This window comes from Zonotrichia albicollis, chromosome 1 (genome assembly GCF_047830755.1).
Source record: "Zonotrichia albicollis isolate bZonAlb1 chromosome 1, bZonAlb1.hap1, whole genome shotgun sequence".
Lineage (NCBI taxonomy): Eukaryota > Metazoa > Chordata > Aves > Passeriformes > Passerellidae > Zonotrichia > Zonotrichia albicollis.
The window spans coordinates 103,797,380-103,824,599 of record NC_133819.1 but is presented as its reverse complement, the minus strand read 5'-3'; the positions used below and the strand labels follow the sequence as shown (position 1 = coordinate 103,824,599).

Genomic DNA, 27,220 nt, shown 5'->3' with positions numbered 1-27,220 from the left:
ATGTAAGACATGCCCACCTTTCATAAAGCTTTGGAAGTTCTCTGAAAGTACAAACAAGCTCTAGATATTATATAAATAATTATTTAGTGTTTATTTGCCAGTATAAATTCTGAAATCCCATGCAGGCTGTTCTTTCAATTGCTTGTCAATGTGGCTTGTGAAACAAGTTAGAGAAAATGATTTTTCTGTAGTCCATGGTCAAAGCCACAGAGGAAGAAAAAGCAATTCTTCCTATCCTCTTCCCCCCACAGACTGAGGTGCAGTAAATCAGACATAAAGGACTTCAGAGCATACATGGATCTCTGTCTCAAAGACAAGATCTTGGTTTGAATTCTGTGTTGTGAAAATCAGGCTAGAAAATTTAAAGCAGATCTTTGCATATCAGAATAAAGAAGTAAGAGAAATGAGAGTCTTCAGTAAATAATTAGGGGCAAATAAGGCATGTAGAGGGATAGGACATAAGTAAATAAAGGTAGTATAGGAAGTAATCTTACCCCCTAAAGAGTTGCAGCTGAGCCAATTATTAAGGATTAAGAGCAGGAAGAGTCAGTGCCTAGAGGAGCTGCCTGTGAGAAACATCAAGGTGGTAGGAAACTCTTGCAATAAGGAACCCTTGCAATGTAATGACAATAGAACTCTTGCACTATATATGGCAACAAGGCAAAAGAAAATGTTTCTTGGTTGTGATGTAGAAAATAGAAGATTGTGTGAAAAGTAGTATATTTTTCTTCTTCAAAAATATGTAACTTAAAATATATTCTGCAAACAGGGAAATTGTCATCTTTCTGAAACTCAAGAGCTGAGCACACTGTCCTTGTGAACCAAACACTTTCAGAAAAGAACATTATAAAGGTGACCATCTATTAGTGTTGCTCTGACTACTAATTGCCTATAGTATTCACTAGAATCCATTTTTTTGTTCAAGGAAGGTGTATACAGCATCAGCTGTACAAATTCACCTGCATGTCTGTATTTCAGAGGAAGGCAAACTATGAAAAGCTGATGTGTCATGAAAAGTTTTCCATCTGTGACAAAAAATCAGTCATAAATTGGGCTTGGTGGGGGGAGTACCTAGCAGCCAGAGGTGCTAGACAGAGTCTTGTTAACACACCTGGTAATCAGTGAAGCCTAGTGCTAAAGCAGAAAAAAGGCCAAGAAATGCAGTTTGTCAGAAAAATCACATAGTCAGGGCATCTTTTTATCTGTGACGTTTATTCACCAGATGGTCTTCAGCAGTCTGGAGGAAGAAGGCTTTTGGTCTTCTCATCTCCTAGATTAAAAGAAAAGTAGTGTAGCAAATTTACAAAGCAAAATGTATTTCAGAAACAAATGTATCAAGAAGCAAATAAACTGGGGTGGGTTTTTTTTTTGTTTTTTTGGTGGTTTTGGATGGTTTCGGTTTTTTGGGGGAGTTGGGGTTTTTTGTGTTTGTGTGGTTTTTGGTTGATTGTTTTTGGTTTTTTTTTGGTTTTTTGTCTTGTAACCATATCCAAATCTTTGAAATCTGTCGTTATTTTCTCTTTTATATCCTTTGGTGGCAACTGAAATCCCTGTGTTGATGTGGCCACCTATGCACATGACTGCCCAGGTGATTTTGAAGCACTGCCTTTGAAAACAAAAAAAGATACAGGCTTATTAGATTAATTTCTTTCCCTGTCCATCTGTGTTCTTCCATGCAGTTGCATTTTCAGATGTAGACTGGAGATTCCCTCTGCTGTTTCTAAATCTCATTCTGTTGCAAGCACGTTCATGTATTGTGTCTCTACTGAGCACAAATACACTTGACATGTTAGAATGGTATTCCTTGTTCACAGTGTACATCAAATACTGCAGTCTCCCATGAAATATAATGAAAAAACATAATTAAAACATTAACATTGCCCTTTCCTACTCAAAGTGGTAAAAATAACCAGGTGGTTCCCAAAAATAACAACAAATAATAGTGCTGAGTTTTTGGTTACATTGATTTGATTTTTAATCATAATTATCTTGATATTGAAAATATAAATATTGTTTTAAAATATCAAGTAACATCTGTTTTTAATGGCTTTTGTACATATCTTGATCTGACTAATAGTTGTTAGATACTGACTATTTCTGTGAGGAAGAAATAAAAGTACCAGTGTTCTCTACCCTTAAATATAAAAATACATTGTGAGTGATACATCTCACTCATGAGATACGTATCAGGACAATAAACTGCAACAGAAGTTTTTTCCAAGCATTTTTACTTATGCTTTAATGTAGACTAAATTATCTTGTTTGTTCATCTAGGTAAAGTGTTCATGTTAATGCACTTAAACTCCCAGTACAAGATTAAAAAATACCGCATCTGAATATCTTATTCACAGGCATGAGCAACATTCCTTCACAATAAGGTCCTTGGGGAAAAATAAAAGAAACAAGTAGCCAAAATGAACTCATATTTTTGAGCTAGAGAATAGTGATGATTTTATTACAATCTGATGCTTATGATTGACTCAACATGGAAATAGAAAGTAGAAATGGAAAAGACTAATTAGGTTCTTTTGTCCATTCCCTAAGGAACCTTCTACTGAAGGGGATAAAATGATCTTAAACTTCTCATCCATCATCAAAATTGATTCTGCATTACAAGTTGATATGAAGAGCCCAGTCCAACAAGTCAATTACTTAAGATTTTTGTTTTGAAAATGCTAGATGCAGCATGTTTCTTACCAAAAAAAAATCTGTATGTGTTAGTCTTTCCAAGCTCAGATGAGCTATTTAGAATGAGTGATTAATAGGTATTCATATTTCCATGATGCAAATCATGCTTATTAAGAAGAATGCACAAATTAGAAACATAAACAGCTTTCTTGGTGGAAAACACTGATTCAGCAACTGGAACTTTCTGTTGGACTGCTCTCACAAAGACAGCTCAGGTTTGAACCATGATCTCAAGCCACCTGGAGTAACCCTTCAGCCAGAGCTGTGACCTCGGGCAGAGAGCCAGTGCCTCTCCCTGCTGTCCCATCTGATGTATTCATACCTGTATCTCTGGTTCCCAGATGAGTCACCATCATTCTTCTCACATGCTTGACTATAAGCAATTAAAATATCTGTAGTACATAGAGTAAAAGAAGGTCCATGTATGAGTGAGACTTCTCTGTAGCCAGTACACTCTGTTGTTGGAGAATACATCAAGGCCTCTAGGTACAATTACATTATTCAAAGCTTTCCTGTTTCATAGAAGAAAAACCTGAAGCACACTCTCTGCAAGCAAGCCACTGTCTGGCAGTGCTGTCTTAAAAGCTGCAAGGTAAAGATTCAAGGCTCTGGCATTACTCAGGTATCCCACATAGCCTTCACTAGGGAATTCCTCACCCCCAGGAGTGCTACATGTAATTCAGAATTTGGAAGATGGATTTACACAGGCTGAGAAAATGCTAGTGAGAGGAACAGACCATTTAACATCTCTGCTGTGGGGAAAGCAAATTATATGAAAGAAAGAGTTCTTCAGTTAGACTGGGTGAATGACATTTAACTACAACTACATTGTTTTGATGTTGGTTTGTTTTTTTGGGTTTTTTTTTTGTTTTTGTTTTTTTTTAGTTTCCTGCAGTTAAGATCAGAAAAAGCAGCTCTCTTGAGTGGCATAAGGGTGCATAGATGGACAGTAGTACTATGTACACTGCTTTTATTACATTCAGCTTTGTCTCATCTCAGGCTAACTGTTAAAATCTGGACAATTTCTGCTGCTGCCAGTTCCTCTGTTACTGCTGCAGTACTTCTGTGAGTAGTCAAAAGGTGTTGTGGAAATGTTCTATTTATTATTTGGAGAACCATATGACATTTTCATTTTATTTTGTTCAAATAGAACAAACTGAGCTAGTATTGGAAATCTAACCATGGAGAAATGTCAATCAATAAGTGTGTAACACTTTATTAGATGGAAACTTAGCTGGCAGCATTAGCTGTAGTGGTATAAAAATGTCTTAAATAGCACCTGTCAAGAGTGCACAAATAAAGTGTGGTTGCAGCCTTTAAAATAAGTTCAGCAATGATTTGTTTCTGAAAATGGTGGAAATACTAACATGAGGCAGGAAACGGGTAAGATGATTCAAGAATGGTAGAAGGTGTCATGTTTTACCAAGACTGTTCAGGTCTTTCAAAGCCTACCTTACTTCTCTTGTCTTTCAAGGTGTGTTTGGCTTCTTATGACTGGGAGGGGCATGAACACCTTTGTGCATTCATGGGCATTTTGTATGTAAGGCACTTCTGCTCAATGCAGCTCCAGTCCCAGACTGGCATTTCTAGATAGTGCCATAATGCAGACAAAATAATGCATTGAGATGGGCACTGTTCCAGCCCAGTTAGATCTGTATCAATAAAGAAAATGCCATGTGATATTCCAGAGAATAAATACCACATTCCTCCATCTGACTAGCCCCAGAATCATTGCAGAATAGGAGCAGAGGAAATGCCAACAAGAGAAATGATCTAGCTCTAGCCAGCAGCTGATGTGTATGTGAATATACATACATTTAGAAAATATGCATTTTCAAACCAATTATCTAGTTTTATGAAATGAGCAATTTTAAAGGAAGAAATCTCTGGAGTAATCAGTTTTATTATTGCTCAAAGGATAATATTTTTAAGTATTTCTATATTAAACTGGGAATTCAAAATGGAGGTGGTTTTTTTATTTTAGCTATTTGTGATACACTAGAATTATTTCATAAAACAGTGGGACTCTGGCTCCCCACTACTGTACATTGTAAATAACAATGTTTTTGTTTTCTTTTTATTTTTCGAAAGAGATGGAGATTTTACAGGTCAATCTTCTCTTATTCTTTTTACTGTAAGAGGTCTAGTGCTGACTCCTTAAATATAGGAGTAGGTGGTATAGAAAGCCAGCCAAAGCACTGGTCAGTCTCATGGGAGCTATACATAAAATTTCCACATACTCCACAGTCACTTAGTAATCTAAGCCTTGTTGAAAGCTAATGGGACTTGAAAGCACTTTGAACATTTCATTTTCTGAAAGCCAATTTTCACATATAGCCGTGTGCAGGCAGCAGGGCCGGCTGACTGGCTGGCTCAAAGCAGGTAGGATTCAGTTTGTGCTTGAAAATCAGCCAATTACTATTCACTGTGCTGTCCTTTGGCTGGTAATGAGAGAATGCTGTGTTTTTCCAGAGCAAAGGATACAGTAGAAAGCCTCTATGTTGCCAGTAGCTGCACTAGGCAGGATTTGTCCCAATAAAGCATTTCAGCTTGCTGTATAAGCAGCATTTTCCAGAAATGTCAAGCTAACAGGATTCAGTGAGATCTGTTTCTTATTGACAATCCATCTAAGTAAGGAAATAATGAAAAGCACATTTTAAATTTACATCTCAGTCCTGATTAACCAATTTGAGTATATCTGAGGTGACTTACTGTTGAGCAGTGTTGCTGCATACTGTTTTTTGGGGGGTAAGCATTATAAGGTGGTATTGTTGCAAAAGGCCAAAAGAAGAATTGGCAGACTGGCTTCAACTCAGATATATCTGATATGCATGGTGTGTTCTGAAGCCTGAGTTCAACCTAGTGTTAGGAGAAAACAAACAATTCTATTTGTTTGTGGATTAAGTTCTAGTACAATTTTTCACCTACAAATTGGTATCTTTTCTTAGCTGAGTATGAGGCCATTACTGCCTCTACAAGCAGTTGGCTTCTCTCTGTGCAATCTCTGAGTCTACTACAATGAAAGAATTGTTAAAATAAGGTCTGAGGCAGAAGATTTTTCGATCAGAGTAGCCATAGCCTCAGGCATCCTTGCTAGTCTAACATACCTATAGGGAACCAGCCTCAGTGGTAAGCCATCCACAACTTTGTTTATTTATATTTTTTCCAAGGAAAGAGACATTTGTAATGAAGATTTTATCAGGAAATCCAGCATAGCTGTATAATTACAATATAGCCCTGTTGAATATTATGTAATTATTAATATTTGTAAGGCTACAGTTAGAAAGTGCTTTTCAAATGTCATCACACTCAACATTGGAATTAAATATGAATTCAAATTAAATAAAGGGGGAAAAAGCCAAAACATGGGGTTTTTTCTGCTCATTACAAGGGTTTTATTTATTTCATTGAGATTATTTAGTGCCTAAAATGTGTATGACAACTAGAAACTAGCAATTAATAAAAAACACCGAAGCATTAGTGGCCAGGTTCTGGCAGTAAAAATGTCTGTTGCTTTTTAGTGTGCTAATTCTTACAGTGACAGGCCTGGAGGAGACTTCAGGAAAAGTGCACAGGTGGATGGCACTGAGGTACCTTTTACCCTCAATGCTCTTTTAGTTTCTGGAACAGACTTCGGAGGACTTCATTAAAGCATTTAGAAGCCTTACAGGTTAAGTGACCTGATTCTCTTTCATCATCATTTCCTTGAGACCTAGAAATGCAAGAGACTGATCTGTATGCATTTTGATAGCTAGTGATGAGCAGTGGGCCCATATAGTGTAGTGATATCTTGACTTCAGCTTTATCTCAGATATCAAAATTGTTCCTATAATAGGAACACACATACTGTGCCTATCAAAATGCTCTTGTGTAAACCTTTAAAGTTAAGTGTGTATATTAAAATAGAAAACAAATATCTGCACCTGTTTTGAGAGAGAAAAGATGCATAATCTTTGCCTGAGTTTTTGAAGTTTTAGCAGAGTTTTGTTCTGGACTTCACAGAGGCATTAAATCCTTAAGAGCTCCTGGAAGCATGAGTGAAAGTTCAATGCATGCTATACCATAAGTATTCAACAAGCACATGGTGAAGACTGCCTCTGACAAATCGGATTATCAGCAATTGAGCAGATCTTCAAATCACCTTCCATTCCAGAAACCAGCTCATTTGGGAAGGTAAAGATGATTCAACAACAGCTGTACTGCTGTGTGGTCATGGAATTATAAAAAATACTGAACCAGCAGTTTATCTTGCAGGTTGGCTAAGTCAGCACAACTGGGATCTGTACCTTTTCTCTATAGTAAGCTGACTAAGATAGAAAGATGAAGACACAATACTTTCTGAAAAAGCAGGATTCAATCTTAAAACTCCGTAGCCTACACCTGGTCACCTAAGGAGGTGTCCAGATTTGCAGAGCTGCTGACCAGTGCTGAGCTTCCCAGGAGATATTTGGGAGACTAGCAGAACTGAACAGTCATGAAAACTTGGTCACATAATGATGCACCTGCAAACTCCTTTTGGCAAAATCTTGGACAAATTGTGTTACTGAATAGGAAAAAAATATATTCTATTCACAGGAGATGTTCCCTTGCCTGCAGTCAGTGACATTTATAGTGTAAAGTAACAATTAGCTGCCATTTATTACATACCTTTTTCTGAAGGCGTATTTATATCCAAATTCTAGCATGGTTAAAAGAGCAAATAACACATTCTTGTAGATTATCAGATCTCTGGACTGGCAGTGCAAATTTTAAATTTTTTTCCTCCTGTGAAATAAATTATCCTACTAACAGCTACATCTGTCCCAAAAGGTTGGTTAGGAAAACAAGAGTTGTTGAAAATTTTAATCTGCCGCCTTGTAGTCTCCTCTCCCAGTATTTTACTCCCCTCTGATTTTATGCTTTTGAGTGTATTTTAGACAATTTCTGCTACATAATGGGTTTGGGAGTTTTTGACACTGTAGTTGCAAAGGGAATCATTGCTTTTGTTGTTATTGTTGTTGCCGTTCAGCCATATCTCTTAACAGGAAAACACTCACTGTGTCTCAAGTTCATTTTGAAGGGAGCATACATAGTAAAAGAATGAGGGCTAAAATGCAGCTCCCTCTAAGTAGGTATATTAGCTCAGTGTCTTTCTGTAGTCCATCTGTAGGCAGTCACAGCAGCAAACAGCAGGTTTTGCTTCAGTAAAAAGTGGATGCAGTTATCATTGAAAATTATCATTGCTACCAGAAACCGCAGTAACCAGTAGGTGAAGGGACCATTTTATAATCACCTCCTCATGCAGTGTGGTTGTGGCTGCTCACTGTAAGAGGTATTTCTGCTCTCTTTTCAAGATGGAATTTAAGTGCTGCAGGTATAAGTCTTGCATCTTGTCAGTCCCCTGCCTCTATTAGCACATATTTATGGCTCCCACTGCCCATGTGCTGTCCCTGGGGAGCCTTTGGAGCTTAAGGGTATCTGTTCATTTTCTGCGCATTTCTGGCTTTAATATCTGTCACTGAACTCAGTCTCAGGTGGACCAAATGTTAGCTGGTGGATTTGACATTCTCTGTTAGAAAAATATTTTGGAAGCTATTTGTTCCTTGTCTAAGCTGCTTGCTTTTCTAGAAATTGAAAAATGACCCATAGATTTAAAAGTCCTGTGTGAGTAAGTGCTATGTATGCTTCAGGATTCAGGCTTTACTTGTTTTCTTCGTGTGCTTGCTTTACTCCCTACACCTGAACACTTTTTCCTGTATTCTGGGCTAGTTCATCATATTCAAATTGATCTCATACCCCCGTAGCAATACCTTTTTTCAGAAGTGTGTTTCACAATAGGACGCAGAAATAGAGGAACTAGAAAACTGGTTACAAAAACAGCTTTAAAGAGTCTAAACCGTTCATAAAAGCTGTGTGATGTTCCATTTTCTAATATGTTTTTGTTCCCAGAGCAGCAACTAACTGCTGCTGGTAATAGAACCAGTGGTTGTAAAATACACAACCAATCGTTTCTGTGAGTTTTTTCAATAATGCATTTAATTAGCTAGGGGTTTGGAGGGTTGATTTCTTTTTCTTATCTTCCTTTGCTTCTCGTCTTCTGGTTGCAGTACGTTGGTGATCTCTTTTTTTTCACAGCAGAGATCTTTGATACCAAGTACTGTATTGTGGAGCTAATGGGGTGTGCTGCAGGCTTTCTGTCGAGTAGCACAGTACCTTCTCTTCAGACCTTCTCCTCCTGCAAGGGGGCAACTGCTGAGAATAACCTTTCTGCCTATTGTGCACACATCTGTTAAGCTGATGCTTAGAACAATTATAGCCTCTTTCTCCTCCTACCACAAGTCTCTGGAATCAAATTGTTTAGTTCTTCAGGATAATAAATCCCACAACCCTGCCTAGCCTCTAATGCTTTTCAGTTCTTGCTGGAGACAAGTAATAATTTATTAACATGTCAGAAAATATTTTTAAAATGTCAAGAAGAAAATAAAAATGGGATATAGAAGAATTGCTAACTGAGACTTTAAGGTACGTTTTGGGGTGTTTTTTTTTTTTTTTTTGGTGTCTTGAACATGAAAGAAGTTTGGAGGCTACATGGAAGAATTGGACCCAAAAAGCAAGAGAACATGTGAGAATATGAAGGGAGAGCAGGAAATCCTGTCAAGCACTTTTAATTATGGTTGTCTTATTTGGCTAGTAAGATTGACAAGAGCATACTCTGCACTGCAGAATAGGACATTTCTTCTAGAAGTACAGTTAAAATCAAGGTTGAAAACCTTGTTATAGCTCAGCTCTTTCTCTGGCCTGCAAAAAACCATTACTTTTCTTGCTGTAAAGAATTCTTTTTCTTGTAATTTGTTGGTTTTTTTTCTTTATTGGGAATGACAAGTTCAAAATCTACAGGAATAAATTAGTGTTTAGAACCTCTTCCCAGTTGTAATTTGTGGTTTCTGGATTTAAAATGTAGGAATCTTTAAATCACAGCACAAATTTCACAGCCTGTAGAGAAAAAAAGAAATCAGGATTAAATTGTTGCAAGTTATTCCAGAGCTGTCAAAAAGAAATGACTGTTACAATGTAGGGTCCAACTGTCGTGTATCTCAAGTGAATCTGTGGGAAAGAAAACTGAATTAATATATGAAGAAACTTGCTACATTGCCTCACAGTTTCTCAAAGATTCTGGCTTCTTGTGAGGGGACGACACCTGTGTAGATGTGTAGACCATGTATCTTTCCTGCAGCATTAACAAAAATATGCTCAGATTAAATTTATTGAAACATCACACAGAAAATGTTTCCTAGGAAGACAGAATGCAGGGGAGCCATCTAGATTTTCTCCATTAAACCAGGGTTCTTGAAGCAATAATGTTGTGGGTTTTTTGTCCTTGATTAAGCATAGTGTTAATAATGTGTCATGAACTTGCAGGCTTTTTCCAGGCTGCTACTCTGTGGAAAACCACCTTTCCCTAATCCCACTTTTAGCTATGCTCCTTGAAAGATAATAGCAGCAGTAATTGAGCTGAATATTTGTTGCAGATTTGAGAGGAAGGAAGGAGCTATACAGAGAAAGTATTTTCCTAGAGTGAGTGGAATACTCTGATTCCTCACAATCAGTAGGAGAGGCTGGCACAAAACCTTTCCAGTGGTGTTGTGACTTTATTGCAAAAGAAAGCTACATTGAATCCTAGAATATTAAAACACAAACAAGCTAAACTTGTACACTAGAATATGTACTAATTATATTGCTGTGACATTCAAAATTGCACTTGTACCATGGCTGTATCACATATCCAGGACACTTAGATAGAAATAAAATGCTTGCTGTAAATTTCCATATGATGCAGAGCGATTAAAGTATTGTTGACATTCAGAATAAAATTTTACAAAAGTATCACCTGTTCTGTGCTGTTAACTTAAAAAAGAAAAGAAAGGTGTTGAGTTTTGCACCTATAATATCAGCTTGAATTTAGCAATTTCAGAAACTGTAGCTTGAGTTTCTGCTGTTAATTCTACTCTTAAGACCTTCTAACATTTCTTGTGTTCTAACAGTCATTGTTTCCTGTTGTTTTAAATGGCTTTTTCTCCTGTCCCATGAACAATGAAAGCAATTCAAGGAAACCTATAAGGAAACGAAAACTATAAGGAGACCTATGAAACTCATAATATATGCATCATTTTTAAAGACAGATAAAATAAGGGGGAGAATACATAGCTTCTTTAAATGATCTGTGCAAATTATGGGTGGAGAAATTATAATTTGGAATTGCCGTAAATAAATACAGGTTTTTTAAAAATTCAAGAGTTTTAGTCTATTACCTTTTACTTAAATTTCCGATCTAAGTTATGTCATAACTGTGATGTTATTTGCCAAGTGAGTTTGTTTTGGTTTGCCTATAATACCAGAATCACAAAGTCACAGAGTGGTTTGGGATGGAAGGGATCTTTAAATACCATCTGGTCCAAGCCCTCTGCTGTGACAATATAGTAATATATTACTATATTTTCCACTAAATGTTTGATTTCAGAGTGAATATTTTATTTTCAAAGGGAGATCAAAATACACAACATGGGTGCCAAACTGCCCAAATCTGTGAATATATGGTTTGGTAATGCTTGAAGATTGTTGGCTTCTTTTACTAAAGGAACATTAGGGCAATACATTATCCATTTGTACTCCAATTAGCTTAGATTTAAGTCATTCCTCTAAATAAGCCTCTAATTGTTTAGTGCAATGTGACAGTTCAGTAATGGATTCAGTATGGATGTTAAGCGTATAGTTTATATTGTTTATTCTTACTGGCTCAGTGATTTTAAAGCACTGGTTTCAAATTGGAGTGGCACACCATGCACGATGGGTAAGATGTGTAGGCTACAAACAGACAGGACCAGGTGCACACAAAGAGATGTGGGTTTTTTCTCAACATTTTTGCATTTCTGTAGTGTTTCCTGTGAGCTGGTACCCAGCTTCAGCATGATACTGAAGGAAGCCCTGTGTGTTCATGAACAGAAGCACACAGGGGAAGCACTGCAGAGGACCTGCTGCCTTGGCACATCAGGTTTCTTTGCTGCTTTCCCCACTGCTTTCTGAAGTGATGCACTGCAGCAAAAAAAAAAACTATAACTTCTGCCTCACTTCAGGAACTACAATTTAGGAGTTGGTGAATTTGATGAATTTGATGAATAGTGTACACTAAGAAAAATATTAGAAACCAGGAAAGGCCACATACTCCATTGAGGCTCATTTCATTCCAAATACACCTTCCCTAGGTTATCATCCAATTGCTAAAAGAAAGAGTGATGTTATCCATTTTTTATAATTCCACTTCTGGGTATTTTGGAGATAAATACCTAAGTGCTGGAGAACTTTCTTTCAGAACACTATTTCAGGAGAAAAGTACTTAAATGCAGATAGGTAGGATGACAGAAAAGAAATTGACCGACCCTAAATGAAAAATATGATGATAGTGATACGAATATATGTGTACAGTCACGGTTTCACAAAGTTCCCGAGAGACAAGGTTCCAATCATGAGACTTTCAGATAGTAACCTTTCATTTGATTTATTGTTTCAGGACCAATGCAGGAGACAATATATGACTTCTGGAGGATGGTGTGGCATGAAAACACAGCGAGCATAATCATGGTTACTAATCTCGTAGAAGTGGGAAGGGTAAGTGGTTTTTGTACTTAAAAAGATGAAAGATGTCTAAGGTGTTTGCTTTGCAAAATTAAATAACAGACCAACAAGGTTCTTACATACTAAGTATAGCACATAAAATATGTATGACTGCCTGTGCTGAGAGGTTCATTATCAATTATTTTTAAACATGCCTTGGATGCTTAGCTTTGTTACCATTAGCGCAATGAAAAAGTAACTGATAAAGCTGCATTCCGTACAGCAGAGTCTGCAAAGACTGACAAAGAGGGGACGTGTCATATGTTTGTACATATCTAAGATATACCAATTCTCTTAAGAAAGTCAGTATATTTGTAGCAGAACAAGGTATGGAATCATCTCTTTATATTTTTTAAGGAAGGCTAAGGAGGCATCATTCTGAAACTGATGTCTGAGTAGTTAAAGTATGAAGTTGTTTCTTGGTATATTTGTCTAATTGGTCTGGCTTGTTTGGGTTTTCCTTCCTGAAAGCCTTCTGGACTAAAATGGAAAAAAATAGTTTGACACATTTGCACACTGTTTGTTGGTTGGGAGGTCATGTTCGGGAGCTGGGTAGTAAAGGAAAGCTTGAGTTACCTGACTGATATTGTGTAACTCTCTTTCTTTGCTTGGTAACTGCTAAAGTAGGCCTCCTACTCTAGTCTTTATGCCTAATTTTGTTTTCAACAAGTATTGAATGGAACCTTTTTCTGTGTTTCACACAAATGTCAGTAAGTGAGTCTTTTCATTTACTGCTTTGTCTGTGCACTGCTGTCTTAGTTCTCATCTGGGATGTTTTTTTCAAGAAAATTTGCTTAGGAGTTTGGCATATAGCTTTCATTTGATATGAAAAGAAATCCCACTGCTTTTATGGGAACTACAGCAATTATTGTAAATCAAAGTGCTGAAATAAGAAGTCAAGTGCACACATCTTGGTTTGAGCAGCATGGTTTTAAGAGATGTTTTTAATTTCACACTGGTGGAGTGTCTGATACTGCCTCTGCCCTGTGGCATTTGCATTAGGAGAGAGCACTGTTTATGTGGTATCAGTTAGTCCATTTGAGCAAGTCCAGTTTTACAATTTCAGCTTATTCTTCCATATGTCCTTTGTGAACTGATAATATAAATCCTAACAGTCAGGTATCTGTGTGCTCAAGCCTGCTTACAGATCAGGTGCCAGTATTATTTTTAGATGTAAAAAGATGGGGATTGTGACTGCAATTAACACCTGCTGCAGGAGCGCATGTACGACTAATTGCAGAGACAAAGAGGGATCATGGAGGCCACTTTAAAAATGCAGTCCCTTGAGTGAGGAAAAGGTAGAAATAGCTGGATGGTCACGTATCAATTCAAAACAGATGGATTTGTAAGAATAGGAAGCTCTCCAGCAAACCTCTTTGTTAAAGCTTTATACACATTCATAAGTGCCCAAGCGAACAACTTAAAAAGGGATGTTTTCTGGGTATGAATAAACAAGCCTGAGAGCAAAAACAGCATTCTGCATGAAACCACATGCTGTTTTCCCAAAGTCAGTGTTTGGAAGTGCCAATTAGAGTGAACTGTCAGATGTCAGCAAGGGATACACCAGTCTTGGTGCCAGTGCTGGCAGCCTCTGCTCTCAGCATTTAGGTGCACAGCACATTCCCACAGCAGCAAGGAACGCTTTGTGCCACCATGGAGATTTCTTCAGGGTGCAAGAGTCCTAGTAGGATACAGATCTGCAGCTTTGTTGTTTCTGGCAGTGGTAGAAATGACTTTGTTCTCACTTTCTCTGGAGGCCAGCATAGGTGAAATCAGAGAGCAGAAATTGAAATGAGCTTTTAATGGAAATAAAATTGTATGAGCCACAGAGCAGTGCACTCACTCCTCCATTGGTGTTTTTGTGCCACTCCCAGAGCTGGAATCATCAACAACAAGGAGGCAAATTGCAAACACACCATCTGTCCCACAACCCCTAACACAAGTAGTGTGCCACCTTGATTAGCAATGATTTTAATGGACTTTTGGTAGCATTCCTGTAGGGCAAACCTTTATAACCTTCCCAAACTTGAGGTTTTCTATTTCTATTGCTATCACTGCTAGAAGATTTATAGGGGTTTCTTAGTTTCACTTTTTAACCATGTTGACCCATGGTAAGCCATGGAGGAAAATTCTTTTGCATTTTAAGGAAACAGGAATTTTCAAAATTTTACATGTTTGCCACATGGTGTACGGCCATCATGAATTAATCATTGAGGGGGCGTATTTGTATTTGTTTTCCAGTACTGGCTGGATAGTCATTAAATCAGTGCTAGGAACTTGCTTCTTGCCCTGGAGCATTATGCATCAGGACTGTTTTAATTGCTGCTGGAGGAATCACCATGAGGCTGTCCCTAATACAGGCACCTGCTGCAAATGACTCAGTCCCCCATTACCCTCCAGCAGGGTCTGGGTACATCTGCCAATATCTGTCATTATCTGAGGCACACTTGTCAGAACTGCACATCCCTTTAAGCTCTTGTGTGTTCCAGTGAGGGACCCTTGTCAATGTTTCTGGCACCTGCAGACTGCTGTGCACCTGGTATTTAAATGGCACCGAAATGTGTTTTGATTGTTTTCTCTCTTTAATGAACCCGCCTGAGGGACATTCAGCTCTTCATCTAGTAGCCTGTTACCCAGTCACTCACATTTACACTATTTGTGTGGAAATTCAGAACTAGCTTGAGCTGTTACAGTAATACATCTGCCAGAAGTCTTATCACAAAATTTGCAGGGCTCCCTAAGGAGAGTTTTGTAGTGATAATTTAGGCTAATGATTTCTAAACATATTTAGTCAGTTTTATGAAGACCTCATTAGAATGTGACTGTTTATTAAAAATCAAAATGAAGTCTCACAGTCATTTAGAAAAAGCATTGCTGAGTTGCATGAATAGTTCTTTGATAAAGGATGATGAAGTGGTGCTTGTTAAGGTTGGCCTAGGTTGACAACAACTTTTACCAAAAAAAAACCTAAACAAATAAGCAGCCCTTGAAGCAACCTTGAAAAAAGTCTCTGTCTTCTTCCTGCTGGGATCAACAATTTTCCACTCACAATGAAGTTCACAAAAAAAAATGGCAAGTAATTAATAGTAATGATCCAAGAACCAGAATTTTCCAAGCCACACACTAATGGATAAAAAGCATAAACAACAATCAAGACTCATACAATTACATCAGTGTGACAACAAGTTGTTTCAAAGTAATGTATTCTGGACTATATTAATGCAAGAGGCCTATGTCTGTAAGTGGTAGAGGAACTGAATTGAGTAATTTCAGGGAGCATCTTTACCTGAGAGATTTAGCATAATCTGGTGGATTATTCTGTAAGAAGCAAACATTTTTATCCAGCAGTGTAATGATGTTACGATCACACAGCGTGATCATAAAGTAGACACAGAAGAACATCTTGCTTACTCCAAGAGACCACTCTGGAGGGCAAACTCCCAAAGACCCAGAAAATCACTGGGAACGTGATCAAAGTGTTTATGTACCAGCCAAAATCTCCGATGGTACTTGATTTTGTTTTACTGTTTACACACACTGAAACATTTCTGTCTTCCTTGAAGAGGCATGGTGGGAAGATTTAGAATATATTCAATTGTGCCATCTAGCTGTCACACCTCCATCTTTGCTCTTGTTGGGTTGGTACTAGTACTTAGTTGGCATAATCAAACTTGGCATGTCACATTATTTGCCATTTATCACTAGTCGCTTTCTCTCCCACTTGCTTTAGGCAGAAAAAGTTTGGTAATAACTGATTAATAAATGCTGAAAAATTCAAAATGCTGCAAAATTCAGCAGAGGTGGCTATAAATAAATGCACTGCAAGGACTTATGATTGTCTATTATGCTTTTAATGGAACAAAGTATTCACAAACAAAATCACTATAAATAATTATAAAAAATAAAACCTCACCCCAGGAGCGTAGTAATTACAGTAATTAGAGTTTCTCAATTATTAGTCTGAATTAGAAAACAGCCAGTGCTAATAGTGTTAATAAGCACACAAAAGACCCTTTTTGTGAAAGGAAGCAAGGTTGACTACAACAGAATGGATGTGACACAAAGGGGAATGAAGGTCAGCCACAACCTGGTAAACAGCCCCTGTGCCTGCACCCACACCTTTGTGCTACCCAAACTGCCTCTCCCTGCCATCTTATCCCTCAGGAGTGGTGTACTTTCCTGATAGTCATTTCACACTCTTCCCAGGTGACATTTCCTTCCCAGGAGCCAGAAAGGCTATATTTGCATTGGGGAAAGGGAAGAATACAATGGTGGTTTAACTTTTCCTTGACTTGTTTTCCTGGACCTGTGTTTGACATGTTATGTATGTGGCACTTCTCTGCAAAAATGGGGATAATTCTGACTTTTCATGATTAAAGAGTTCCACATGACAGCGAGGAGATCCATACAAGAGTCTTCTGACAGGGGGAATACCTCATTGATGCTGGCTTGCTATAAAAAGAATTATTTGTAAGATAAATGGTGTCAGAAAAGGACACCTAGGAAAGCCTGTTCTTCCTAGGAAAGCTTGTATGGTCACAGCCCTAAGCAATTGTATGTTCCTGTCTTTGGGTTCTCAGGATGTGCAGCACTGGTCAGCATTCAAGAGACATTTCTTAAAGAGATTCAAATATGTTTCTTTAACAAATGAAACCCAAAAGTCTTTAGGACGAACCAGATCTTCTTCAGATCTACTTGATAATTTGTGTTATTGACAGAGATTATACATTCAAGAAAAACTGCTAAATAAAACCCTGTCCAAGACTTCTTACTGGAAACAGTAGGGGGGGGGGTGGGACCACCAAAATCTTCATTGCAAATTTCAGCAACAAAAAACTGTGAAACTTCCAATGGACTTAACACCTGTGCTTAGAATGAAAATGGACTTTTTTATCACAAAGCTATTGCAAAGTTTGTATTTAGGCATTTTACAAGTTTTTGAGAATCTTCCATGAAGATACTTCTAATAAACAAAGGTAAACTCAAATTATATTTTAGATTCAGATCACCCAATATTGTGATCTTGCAGAGGTGAAACACGGTGACTCTTGAGCATGTCTCACAAACAACACGTTTGTATTCATATAAATGGAAGAACACTCTGTCTAATTGAAACTCCCTCTAAATGTAATAAGCCAAATTGCCTACACTGGAATTAATTCAGGATGCTGGTGTTAATGCTCCTTAGGAGGTGTGCCAAAGAGTTTGTATGCACACTGGTGACTAATGTTTCATTTCAACTTTTCTAATGAAAGAAAGAAACCACATTTTATAAATAAGAGGGGAAAGGTTGTTATATGAATCTATTTGCTTCCTCAAGATAATTCTAGTCCCAACTTCTTAAATATATAAATAGTGTCCTTCCCTGTCCATTGAATATTTTTTTTCCTATTCTTGTTTACCCTCCAAAAATGGGACTGGTACTTATGGTACATCAGCACAAGGTGTTATATTCTGTTGTTATACTTTTGGTTTCATTGTAATTCCAGTATCTCTTATTGAATAGAGGACAGTTTATACTTTCACAGAAATCAATGAGAAAAACAGAAAACCAATCAAAATTTAAAACTATTGTTAATCTTTCAAGTCAGTGAACCCTTCTAGACATCAAAACAGATTTCATCTTTCTAGATTTTTAACCAGAAATAATAGGTTTACATTACTGCATTATACATAGTATGGGAGGAGCCCTTAGGGAAAATTTAATTTTTTGTCCTCCAGGAAAGAGAAGGAAGGACTCTTTGCATTTGTCTAAAAGAGATGTGCCCAGGTTAGCAGTGTCAGCATCGTGAAACAGAACATCGGGCTAGAGGCATTCAACACTCTCCCATGTCATGCACAGCAGTCATGGGTTCAGCTCTCACAGTTTTGTTCTATTCTCGTCTCCAGTAAAAGCTATGTTTCAAAGAATATTAATCAACACAGATTAATATCTCAATGCTTACTAATCCAATTGAGATAATTCACTTAGAGAAATTAACAAAAGAGGTTTAAGGATACACAAATGCACTGACCCCTTTGTTGGACTAACTGAAGTGCCACCAAGGTGTAGGATGCAACTTTAGGTGCAGTTTGCCAGGAGGGAGGGCTTCAGGTTCTTACTTGAAATGTCAGGGCTAACAAAATGGCTTCATAACTGCAAATCTCACCTCAGCAGTCTCTTGAAATTATCTCTCAATCTCTCTGTGAAAGAGAAGTATCCTGGAGGCAGTGACACAGTTTTACTTTACCCAGTAGAGTACCATGTAGAGCTGTCTAAGCTAACATCAGATGATCAGGTTTTAGAGCCAGAAGGCAATCCACTAAGTAGGTGGTGCTCTGTACCCAGCTAATGGCATCATTTTGATCTTGGAATGGAAGCATGGTTCAGAGCACAGGTTCAATGCAGGCACATCAGGTCCTTGGAAATACAGGATCTGAGAAACAGGCCCATGATTTCACAGTTGTGTCAGGAATTAACACAGGCTTTGAGGAGCTCTAGCTAACCATCCTTCATCTTGGCATGGGACCACTCTTCTCATGTTCTGTGCTCAGTTTTTCTTCTCCGGGGCTGTACTGAGATGCGCAGAATTGCCTAAACATAAGCAATGAAACAGAGAAAATCCATATTTCTCTGTTGGTATTAACAGTGGAGGAAGGAACACTGCAACAGCTTTACCTTGGGTTGCTTTACCCTAAAGCTGCTCTTCTAGACCAAATCTTCTTTATGGTCAAAAGAAGGCCACACCATGGGTTGGCCTGTCACCTTAATTTCATCTAACCGACTCTGCAGGTTGATGGCGTGCTAACACAATACTGAGTCTTAAGAACAAAGGGTCACACTCATTTTGTCAGGTGGAAAGCATTTGTTTATGGCTGCTGCTGGGTGTCTCCAGAAAGCCAGCCCTTCTGGGCAGAAGCTGAATGAGAGTGCACCCACCAGGCAACTTAGGGCTGCACTGTTGGGGCAGCCCAGGGCAGCAGAAGGTGGAGAACTATGTCAGCTCTGAGTCATCCCAAGAAGAAGTTAGACTGGGCTGGTAAAATTCATGGAGACATCTCTTCCCACCCTGGCAGCTGTGAACAGCATAAAGACTTCACAGAGACCCATTCTGATGGTGCCAAACAGTATCTCAAATATCATATTTCTCAATAGTCTTCCACACCTCTTGTAGAAAACTGTAGAATGAGGTATAAAACTAATAACAGACTTGCTCAAAAGCAAACAAAAGAAAATTTAAAAAAGACTGGGTTTTATCTCCTGTCAAAGGTTGTTTTATAACACATAAGATGTTCTTATATTGTAATACATTTTTTGTTTGAAAAGTGTTTAAATAAAAATACTTTCAATTATTGGATGTACTTTTAGTTCAAGTCAGCCAAATAAAAGTACCTGTTATCTGAACTACATCTGTAAAATCTGTTTAAAATTTTACCAGTGAGCATGGTAGACTGTTTCGTTTTATAGCCAAGAGGTTTTACTTCAAAATTTATGTCTGACTTATCGTCATTACTTAGTTCAGGATTAATTTTAGATTAGAATGTATAATAGTGCTCTTCACTAATGACAATCCATGCAGGGCATAGTCAGTTATATATATCACCCCTTTGCTAAGAATATTTCAGAATCAAAGGCAATTGGAAACTTTGAATAATCAGTGTTATTTAAACGGTTCTGTATGGACTGCAAAGTGTATTTCACAGCCAGCTCACATATTAAGTCTGTAATATTGCTCCTATTCCAACATTCTAGGTAAATGAATTACTGTCCTGACTTTCCTACTGCCTTTAGCTACATGTGTCACATTGCCAAATGGTTAAATATACAGCTTTGGAAGTCACAATTTGTGTTCATTAGCCATCCACAGCCTACAATATTTGTTATATTTAGAACTAGCAACAACAACTTTCCACTTTCATTTTTAATTCTGAGTTTCAAACGTTAGACTATTTTACAGGGGGATGGAACTAGACAGTGGAAGTAGGTAATTCTCTTCTCCAAATTTCTTAAACTATTAGCAAAATAAACATGTTTGAAACAATTGGACAGTGTACCTTGGGATGAATAGATTAAACCAGAGCATTTTCATTATGTGTCTGGCAATCATCCTTTTATCTCATCTTGTGATGAACATCTGTATTTTTTGGCATGTTGGTGGGATATAAATGTGGGGTGTATGTGAACAAACTCTCAATTATAATTCTGCTCAGATGAGATTTCAAAATTATGTTTTCTGTTTTGTGGACGATACTTACAGTTATGGTAGCAACGGTGTGGAAAAAAAAGATCTAGTGCATTTAATATTCAGTTCTGGAATCATGTATCAATTATTTAGTTAAACCTTCTGTTAGCAAGGCTTTTTTGTAAAACACGTACCAAATGTTTATAAAATGGAAAATAGATCCGTCAAGTTATGGTAGCTAAAGCTGTGCTAAAAAGAAAAATTGAACATATGCTACCAGCAGTGTTTCTCATATTTAATGAGTAAAACCATATTCTATTTTGTTGCAATTGTCTTTTCTTGTACAAATAAAGGCCCTGATCCAATAAGCACTTATAAATGTGATTTTGATTTACACTAGTTCATCTACTTCTGTCTTTAAGACACCTTTGCATTTATTTGAGTGGTCCTAGAGGAGATGGGAGATGGATATTTAAGCCTTTTCTTGACTTTTGGTTCACCCGGAGTCCATGGAGTTCTCAGGTCCAGAGCTCAGCACGTGCAGAGCATTGCAGAACAAGAGCCAAAAGTAGGAGAAAAGCCTGAATTAAAATAAAGTTGGGCTTGGGTCTTTTTTCCTCTGTTAGAGAGTGAATCATCAGTTGGTCTGTGGCTCTGACTGGATTCTGGCGCAGTTCCCATGGCTTTCACAGCCCCTATTCCACTTGGGAGAGTTTTCAGGAAATTGTGTTGTCATGGATCCTTCTGCTCAGCTCCAGTCTGCTCCGTGCCCAAAATCCCCTTTGCAGCAGACTAAGAAATCCCTGGTGGGCCCAAGCTGCATGAGGCACAAAAGGCTATAACTTCTGTGCAACATCTCCCAGTGCTTCCCTAATTATTCCACTGTATCATCTTAAATAAGGTTTAAAAAAGAGTGAAACCAAATCCAGCAGCTGAGGCATAAGAACACAGGGACTGTGCTCTTCTAAATTGGTCTTTCCCAATTGTCCCTAGTTCTTAGCCATTATCCAGACAGTCTGGACTTAGCAAGTTAGAAACAGATCTGTTTTCCTTCAAGGAAAGAGCAATTAATTTCAGCCAAGGTTGCTTCCCCTCCTTGCAATTGTTTATTTTGCTAAACTAGAGCTGTTTCAAGGATGGCAGGCACCGATCAGCAAGAAAGGAGGCTAAAGTTAGCAGCAAATGGAGAGGTGCTGATGGGCAGTACTGTGCCTGGGATCACGGCTGCAGCTGCTCCCTCCCTGCCTGCAGGGGCCCTCTCCGTGTGGTTCAGGTTCCACCTATGTAAGGGATGTGTGAACAGGCAGGAAAAGGGAATCAACTCCAGAGAAGGGGTTGTCAGTGTGTTGCTCCAGCCCAGAGGCAGTGTGAATTGTCTAACTCTTCATGAAGAGTCAAAAGGTCATCTTAGCCATAGGTGGGAAAACCCTGTTTCAGAGAGTTTCTGGTAATGGCTATAAAAGGGTCAGTTTGCTGGCCTGAGGGATTTGAACAATGTGAATTTTCTGGATTATTTTAACAACACAGACAAAACAATGAGCATTCAATGTCTTTCACTTAGCTTCTATGAGAGGATCTTTGGTAATACATCTGAACAAAATAAGATCTGGATAAATATCAAGTAGATGCAATAATAGATAGCAGCAGTAACTACTATAGTGCTTGCAGCAATGTATAATGCTTTTGAAATGTTTGTTCATTGCTGACAGTGGATAGATAAGTTGTAGAGATGAACACACATTTGTCAGAGATCCTGTTGTTAGGGATCCTGGAAACGGCCCTCAGTTTGGTCCTTGGCTGGTGGAATCCTCCTCCTCCTCCCTCTCCAGAGCTTTCTGGCTCTGGAGCGTGGTGGGGGAAGCAGTCTTGCCATCCTTGCCCTGTTACAGGAGTGCCAAGCACTGTCCAGGGTCCCAGCTCCAGGCCTCTCACCTTGGAAGGGAACTCTGGTGTTGCCAGTCGCCTTGAAACCACCCTTAATACCAGATGAAATGTGAAGACTACAAAGAATTTTTTTAGCCAATGCTATTGTCTTACTAGGTCTGAAGCAAGCACAGAAAAAATAAAGAAAAACCTGCTTATAAAGCTACCTGGACTTCATCTCTGTTTTAGGAGCTTTCTATCAAGGAACAAGCTGTTAGGATGCTTGTATAATTTTGTGGCTGGGAGCCAGGGCTTCTGACCAGGCTACTCTTTTTCTGTGAAGAGGATCCTGATGTGGGGATGTATTTTGCCAGCCTTCAACTCAGTTCTATTCAGATTTAAATTTTATCCTGCTAATGAACCAGAAAAAGGGCCAGAACTACTGACCCTGCCTGGACAAACTTTTTGCTTTATCAGCCAGTGTCACTTCTGTGATGTGGCAAGATTTCCCATCTATCCAAACAGTAAAGAAGGATCGCACACAATTATCGGAGACATTCTGGAAACAAATGCTTAAGAAAATATATTTTCTTCTTCTTGACAGGACGGGGTTTGACTTTCTGCATAATGCTTTCTATACCGAACCTGGAGTTTGTATAAATAAATAATTTGAATCCTGCATTACAGTTTTCTGTGTATGCTTATACACATGTTCATCTGTTTTACATTTTGCTCATGATTAAAGATGGTAGTAATCCAAATATTTTTGCTTGAACACAGGTCTGGGAAATTCTCTTATCAGTTGTGAAGTTAAATTTTTTTTTTCTATCAGTTTTCCATTGAACATTTAGAGCACTCACATTTTTTACCTGTCTCATTGAAGTGCATATTTAGGTAAACTAGATTTATATGTATTAAAAGATAATTTTAAATTTTCCCTTTGGTGGGAGAGAGAAACAGTTCCATGCAGCAGATGTATAACAGATGCCACTCCTAGCACGTACTGCACTACTGGATGATGGCCAGATGCAGTGGTGATAGCAGAGCTATTACCATGATAAAGCAGAGTAAAAGAGAGATGTAAGTAATGTGTTAGCTTCCCAGCCCACCACTTTGTCCACACAAATGGGAAGGAGGAGAAAATTCTTAAGTCAGTCAGCTATCTACATCATCAAATACAGTCTTCAAACCACTCACTTTTAAAAATAACAGTTTAAGTTGAGCTAAATGAGATGAATCCTACCCATAATGTTTGGAGTTACCTGTAAATTAGTAGTTAAGCTATGTAGAGTTATAATAGTTAAAGCCTGGACGTAAATCTCAGCTCTTGACTTCAAGCACTGAGTTTTGCTATTCAGCCTCTTATCAGTTCCTTTGGTAAGTTAATCTGAGAAAACGGGTACTTATTTTCTAAAAATAATCATACAAGAAATAGCTTGATTTAGAAGGAATCCACAAGGATCATCAAAGTCCAGCTCCTGGCCCTGCACAGCACCATCCCCAAGAGTCACACCCTGTGCCTGAAAGCAGTGTCCAAATGCTTCTTGAGCTGTGTCAGGCTGGTGCTGTGACTTTTCTGGGGAGCCTGTTCCAGTGCCCAGCCACCCTCTGGGGGGAGAACCTTCTCCTGATACCCAACCCACACCTCCCCTGACAGAGATTCAGGCCATTCCCTTGTTCCCTCACTGGTCAGCACAGGAAAGAGATCAGTGCTGCCCCTCCTCTTCCCCTCGTGAGGAAGCTCTGAACAGCCAAGAAGTCTCCTTCCTGTCTGTAAAACACTTTTATTTTAGAAGATAGAAAGGTACTTTTGTGACAAATCAACAAGTAGAGGTTGGGGAAAGGACTTCTGATGATATTTGTCCCTCTTGGCACACTCTGCTATGGAAAGCACAGGAAATGAACAGTTACCATAGCTGAACTGTGCAGGGCATAAATATCATTTGTGCTCCATACAAATTTGCCTTACTTCACTAAGCACAACACAAAAGCTCATGAGACACTCTGAAAGCTGTCTTAAAAAGAGAAGAGGCAATGTCCCTCCAACATTTACAGGTGCAGAAAATGTGACTGTTCTGTGCATGATTGCACTTTAAATCAGAAATCATTGCACAGAATGCAAAATGGATTCTCTGTGAACCTTCTAAAATAAATGAACCTTAATTTCTTTTGTATCTTTTAAAGGTCAAATGCTGCAAATACTGGCCAGATGACACAGAGATATATAAAGACATTAAAGTTACCCCAATAGATACAGAGCTGCTGGCTGAATACGTGATTCGAACATTTGCTGTAGAAAAGGTAAGTTTCCAAATTCAGTTTTCTTAAATACATTGGTATCTGCCAAAGTAACTTACATGCAGATTCAACAAGGGAAAGTTAAATCTTTTGACTGACATCCTGGGTTTATAGGTTTTTTGGGTAAACTTCTACTGCCCTCTTATGGTAATCTGTGTTTTTCTTCTTCAAATGCAGCAGCTGTTCTGTGCTTTTCATCACTGTTGGCCCCTGCCTGAGTTAGAAAAAGTGATGTTCCTTGCCTAGGAGAAATCGAAGCCTTCCTCCCAGCAATCAATTGAAAAACACATTTGTGCTGCTTTCCCATCTTACATTCCCCACAATCATTTTCTGTCTATACCAGAGGCTGCATGCAGCATTATTCAGAAGTCTGTGGTGGAGAATTTGGTTTTCTGTTGGGCCAGGGTGTGCCAGGTCTGCAGAGACAGAGCTGTAACAAATTACTGTTCTTCTCAAGGCAATTTCCCTTTTCACAGGAATCCATCCTTACATGGAGAGTTCCAGCCTGTGTGTTGTATTACTGTTAGTTAGAGTAATACCACACATTTGTTTGATGCTTTGTAGCCTGTAGAACTTGCAGCTCCCCAGCTGCAATGTATGGAAAACATAGAAATAACAAATAAGGCACTCACTGAAAGTGAGAACAGGCAGGGTCAGTCAGTGGTGAAGTGTACCATGCATTTTGTGTCAACTCAGCAGTTTCATTCAGAATTCATAAAAGAACAGAAAGGTTTTAATAGTATGTATCAGGACCCATTTGAGTTGCAGAACACCAAGGAAAGAGCCTCCTTGATAAGACTAGATATTCCTAATAGCATACACCAAAGTAATGCTCCATCACAACGAGTAGATTTTCAACTAACTAGCTTAGAAAGCTTCTTTTTATTTAGTTGCAGTACCCGTGATTTATTGGCTCTCTCTAATAATGAAATAGTATTCATTTATGGGTTTGAAGAACATAATATTTAGCATCAAAGAATCCTGCACCCAGGTACCTGAAACTGCCAAAATGACTACCCCACAGGGTCTCTGTACACACATCCAGAGTAACAAAGGAATTAGGGTTTTTTCCTCTTTTATTCTTCAATCTAATACTTAAATATGCATCAATACAGCAACCTGAGGGTAATGATAATAGAATTACGTGGTTTGAATGAATTGAAATATTGTATCATGTTTACCACTATACATATTGTAGACTGAATTCACTCAAGCCTGTTGTTTCCCTGCATTTAGGTATTTTTAATAAACAGATGAGAAACGTTGGCTACACTTTGAAGTAGATGAAGCACTGGTTGATTTCTATTCTGCAAATTTTAAGCTCATGCTTTGATGTTAGCTTTTCGCTTCTTAACTGGGACTGAAGAAAAGACCTAGAGGATTTTACAGTTGAACATAACCAAACTGTCTTGAATAAGTGCATTAGAACAGATAGAGATAAAAGGCACTAAACATTTTATTTCTTTTTAAAAATCTCCATCTGAAAAGATTTCATTTAGACACTGCTTTTTAATAGTTGGTAGTTTTTCAGTAAGCCTCTAAAAGCAGTGTCACTGTACTTTGAGTAAAGTACATTTGTTTTTACTCTATTTTCCATATTTTTTACCTCCTCCAATGTTACTGGAACATCGAGTCTGTACATTTCTTTCAACATCATTGGTACTTTTCACCTTCCCTAAGTCAAGGTGCATGATGAGACAGAGAGCACCCTAACCAAACATGCAGATAATGCTAATTGAAAGGTGGTTTGTAACAATTAACACTGGAGCCTCCATTCCAAAGGACTTGCAGATTTCACTAACAGGAGCTTCAGTAATTCAACAGGAAAAAATTACAGAGTTCTGTGCCTTAGATGGCCTAACCCCCTATGTCAGGGTGACTTCTGGGGACAACATCTGAAATCCAGAATGATTAAAGATTTAACACATAGGAACTGCAAGGGTGGAGTTAAGAGAACTGGCCTTGTCCATTGTGGCAGATGAGCAGGAGGGAAAAGGAAGATCTAATTGCAGCCTCAGGTTCTTCATAGATGTTCAGAAAATCAGGGGAATCAAATTCTCCAAGAACCTTTAGTTCCTTTGGTTTGTTGAGGAACATCTCATACCTGCTCATAAAGTACAATTTAGAAGTTGATTTGCTTGAAGATAAAGTGATCGCTTACTTCAGTTTTGTTGGGTTTTTTTAATGGATATTGAGTAGTCGGGGTATAATGCTGAGAAAATTGAAGCCAAAAGTGCAGTCTGATTTTGAAGACTGTTTCCTAGGTATGCTTTACATTGTGTGAATAAGCAGTTCCTTTGGAGCAGTTTCTTTACAGCACAACAGTTAACTCAGATGAGTAAGTCATACATGAATAGTAAAATACAGCAGCAGCGTAAGTTTTTGTATAATTTTTTAACATCCTAGGGTTTAGCAGTGTACAGCATTTTCTGTTTGTTTCAGCTGTATAGTCTTTCCCAGATGAGCATATGCTTTTATGATTCATGCAGTTGTGTGCTATTTTGGGTTTAGAAACCAGCAGGAAAGCTAGATATAAAAGTCATTCCTTTGTAGATATAATA

At 38.2% G+C, this 27,220-nt stretch overlaps 1 protein-coding gene across 11 annotated transcripts in view; it reads left to right on the top strand.

Moving 5' to 3' along the window:
* PTPRM (protein tyrosine phosphatase receptor type M) overlaps positions 1-27,220 on the top strand; it is a 443,069-nt gene that overhangs the window by 396,693 nt on the left and 19,156 nt on the right. For all 11 annotated transcript variants that reach the window (XM_074548727.1, XM_074548743.1, XM_074548708.1 and 8 more), the window contains 2 exons: positions 12,233-12,330; positions 24,546-24,662. In XM_074548727.1, coding sequence (XP_074404828.1) covers positions 12,233-12,330; positions 24,546-24,662 — 215 coding nt within the window. The remainder of the gene's footprint in view (positions 1-12,232; positions 12,331-24,545; positions 24,663-27,220) is intronic.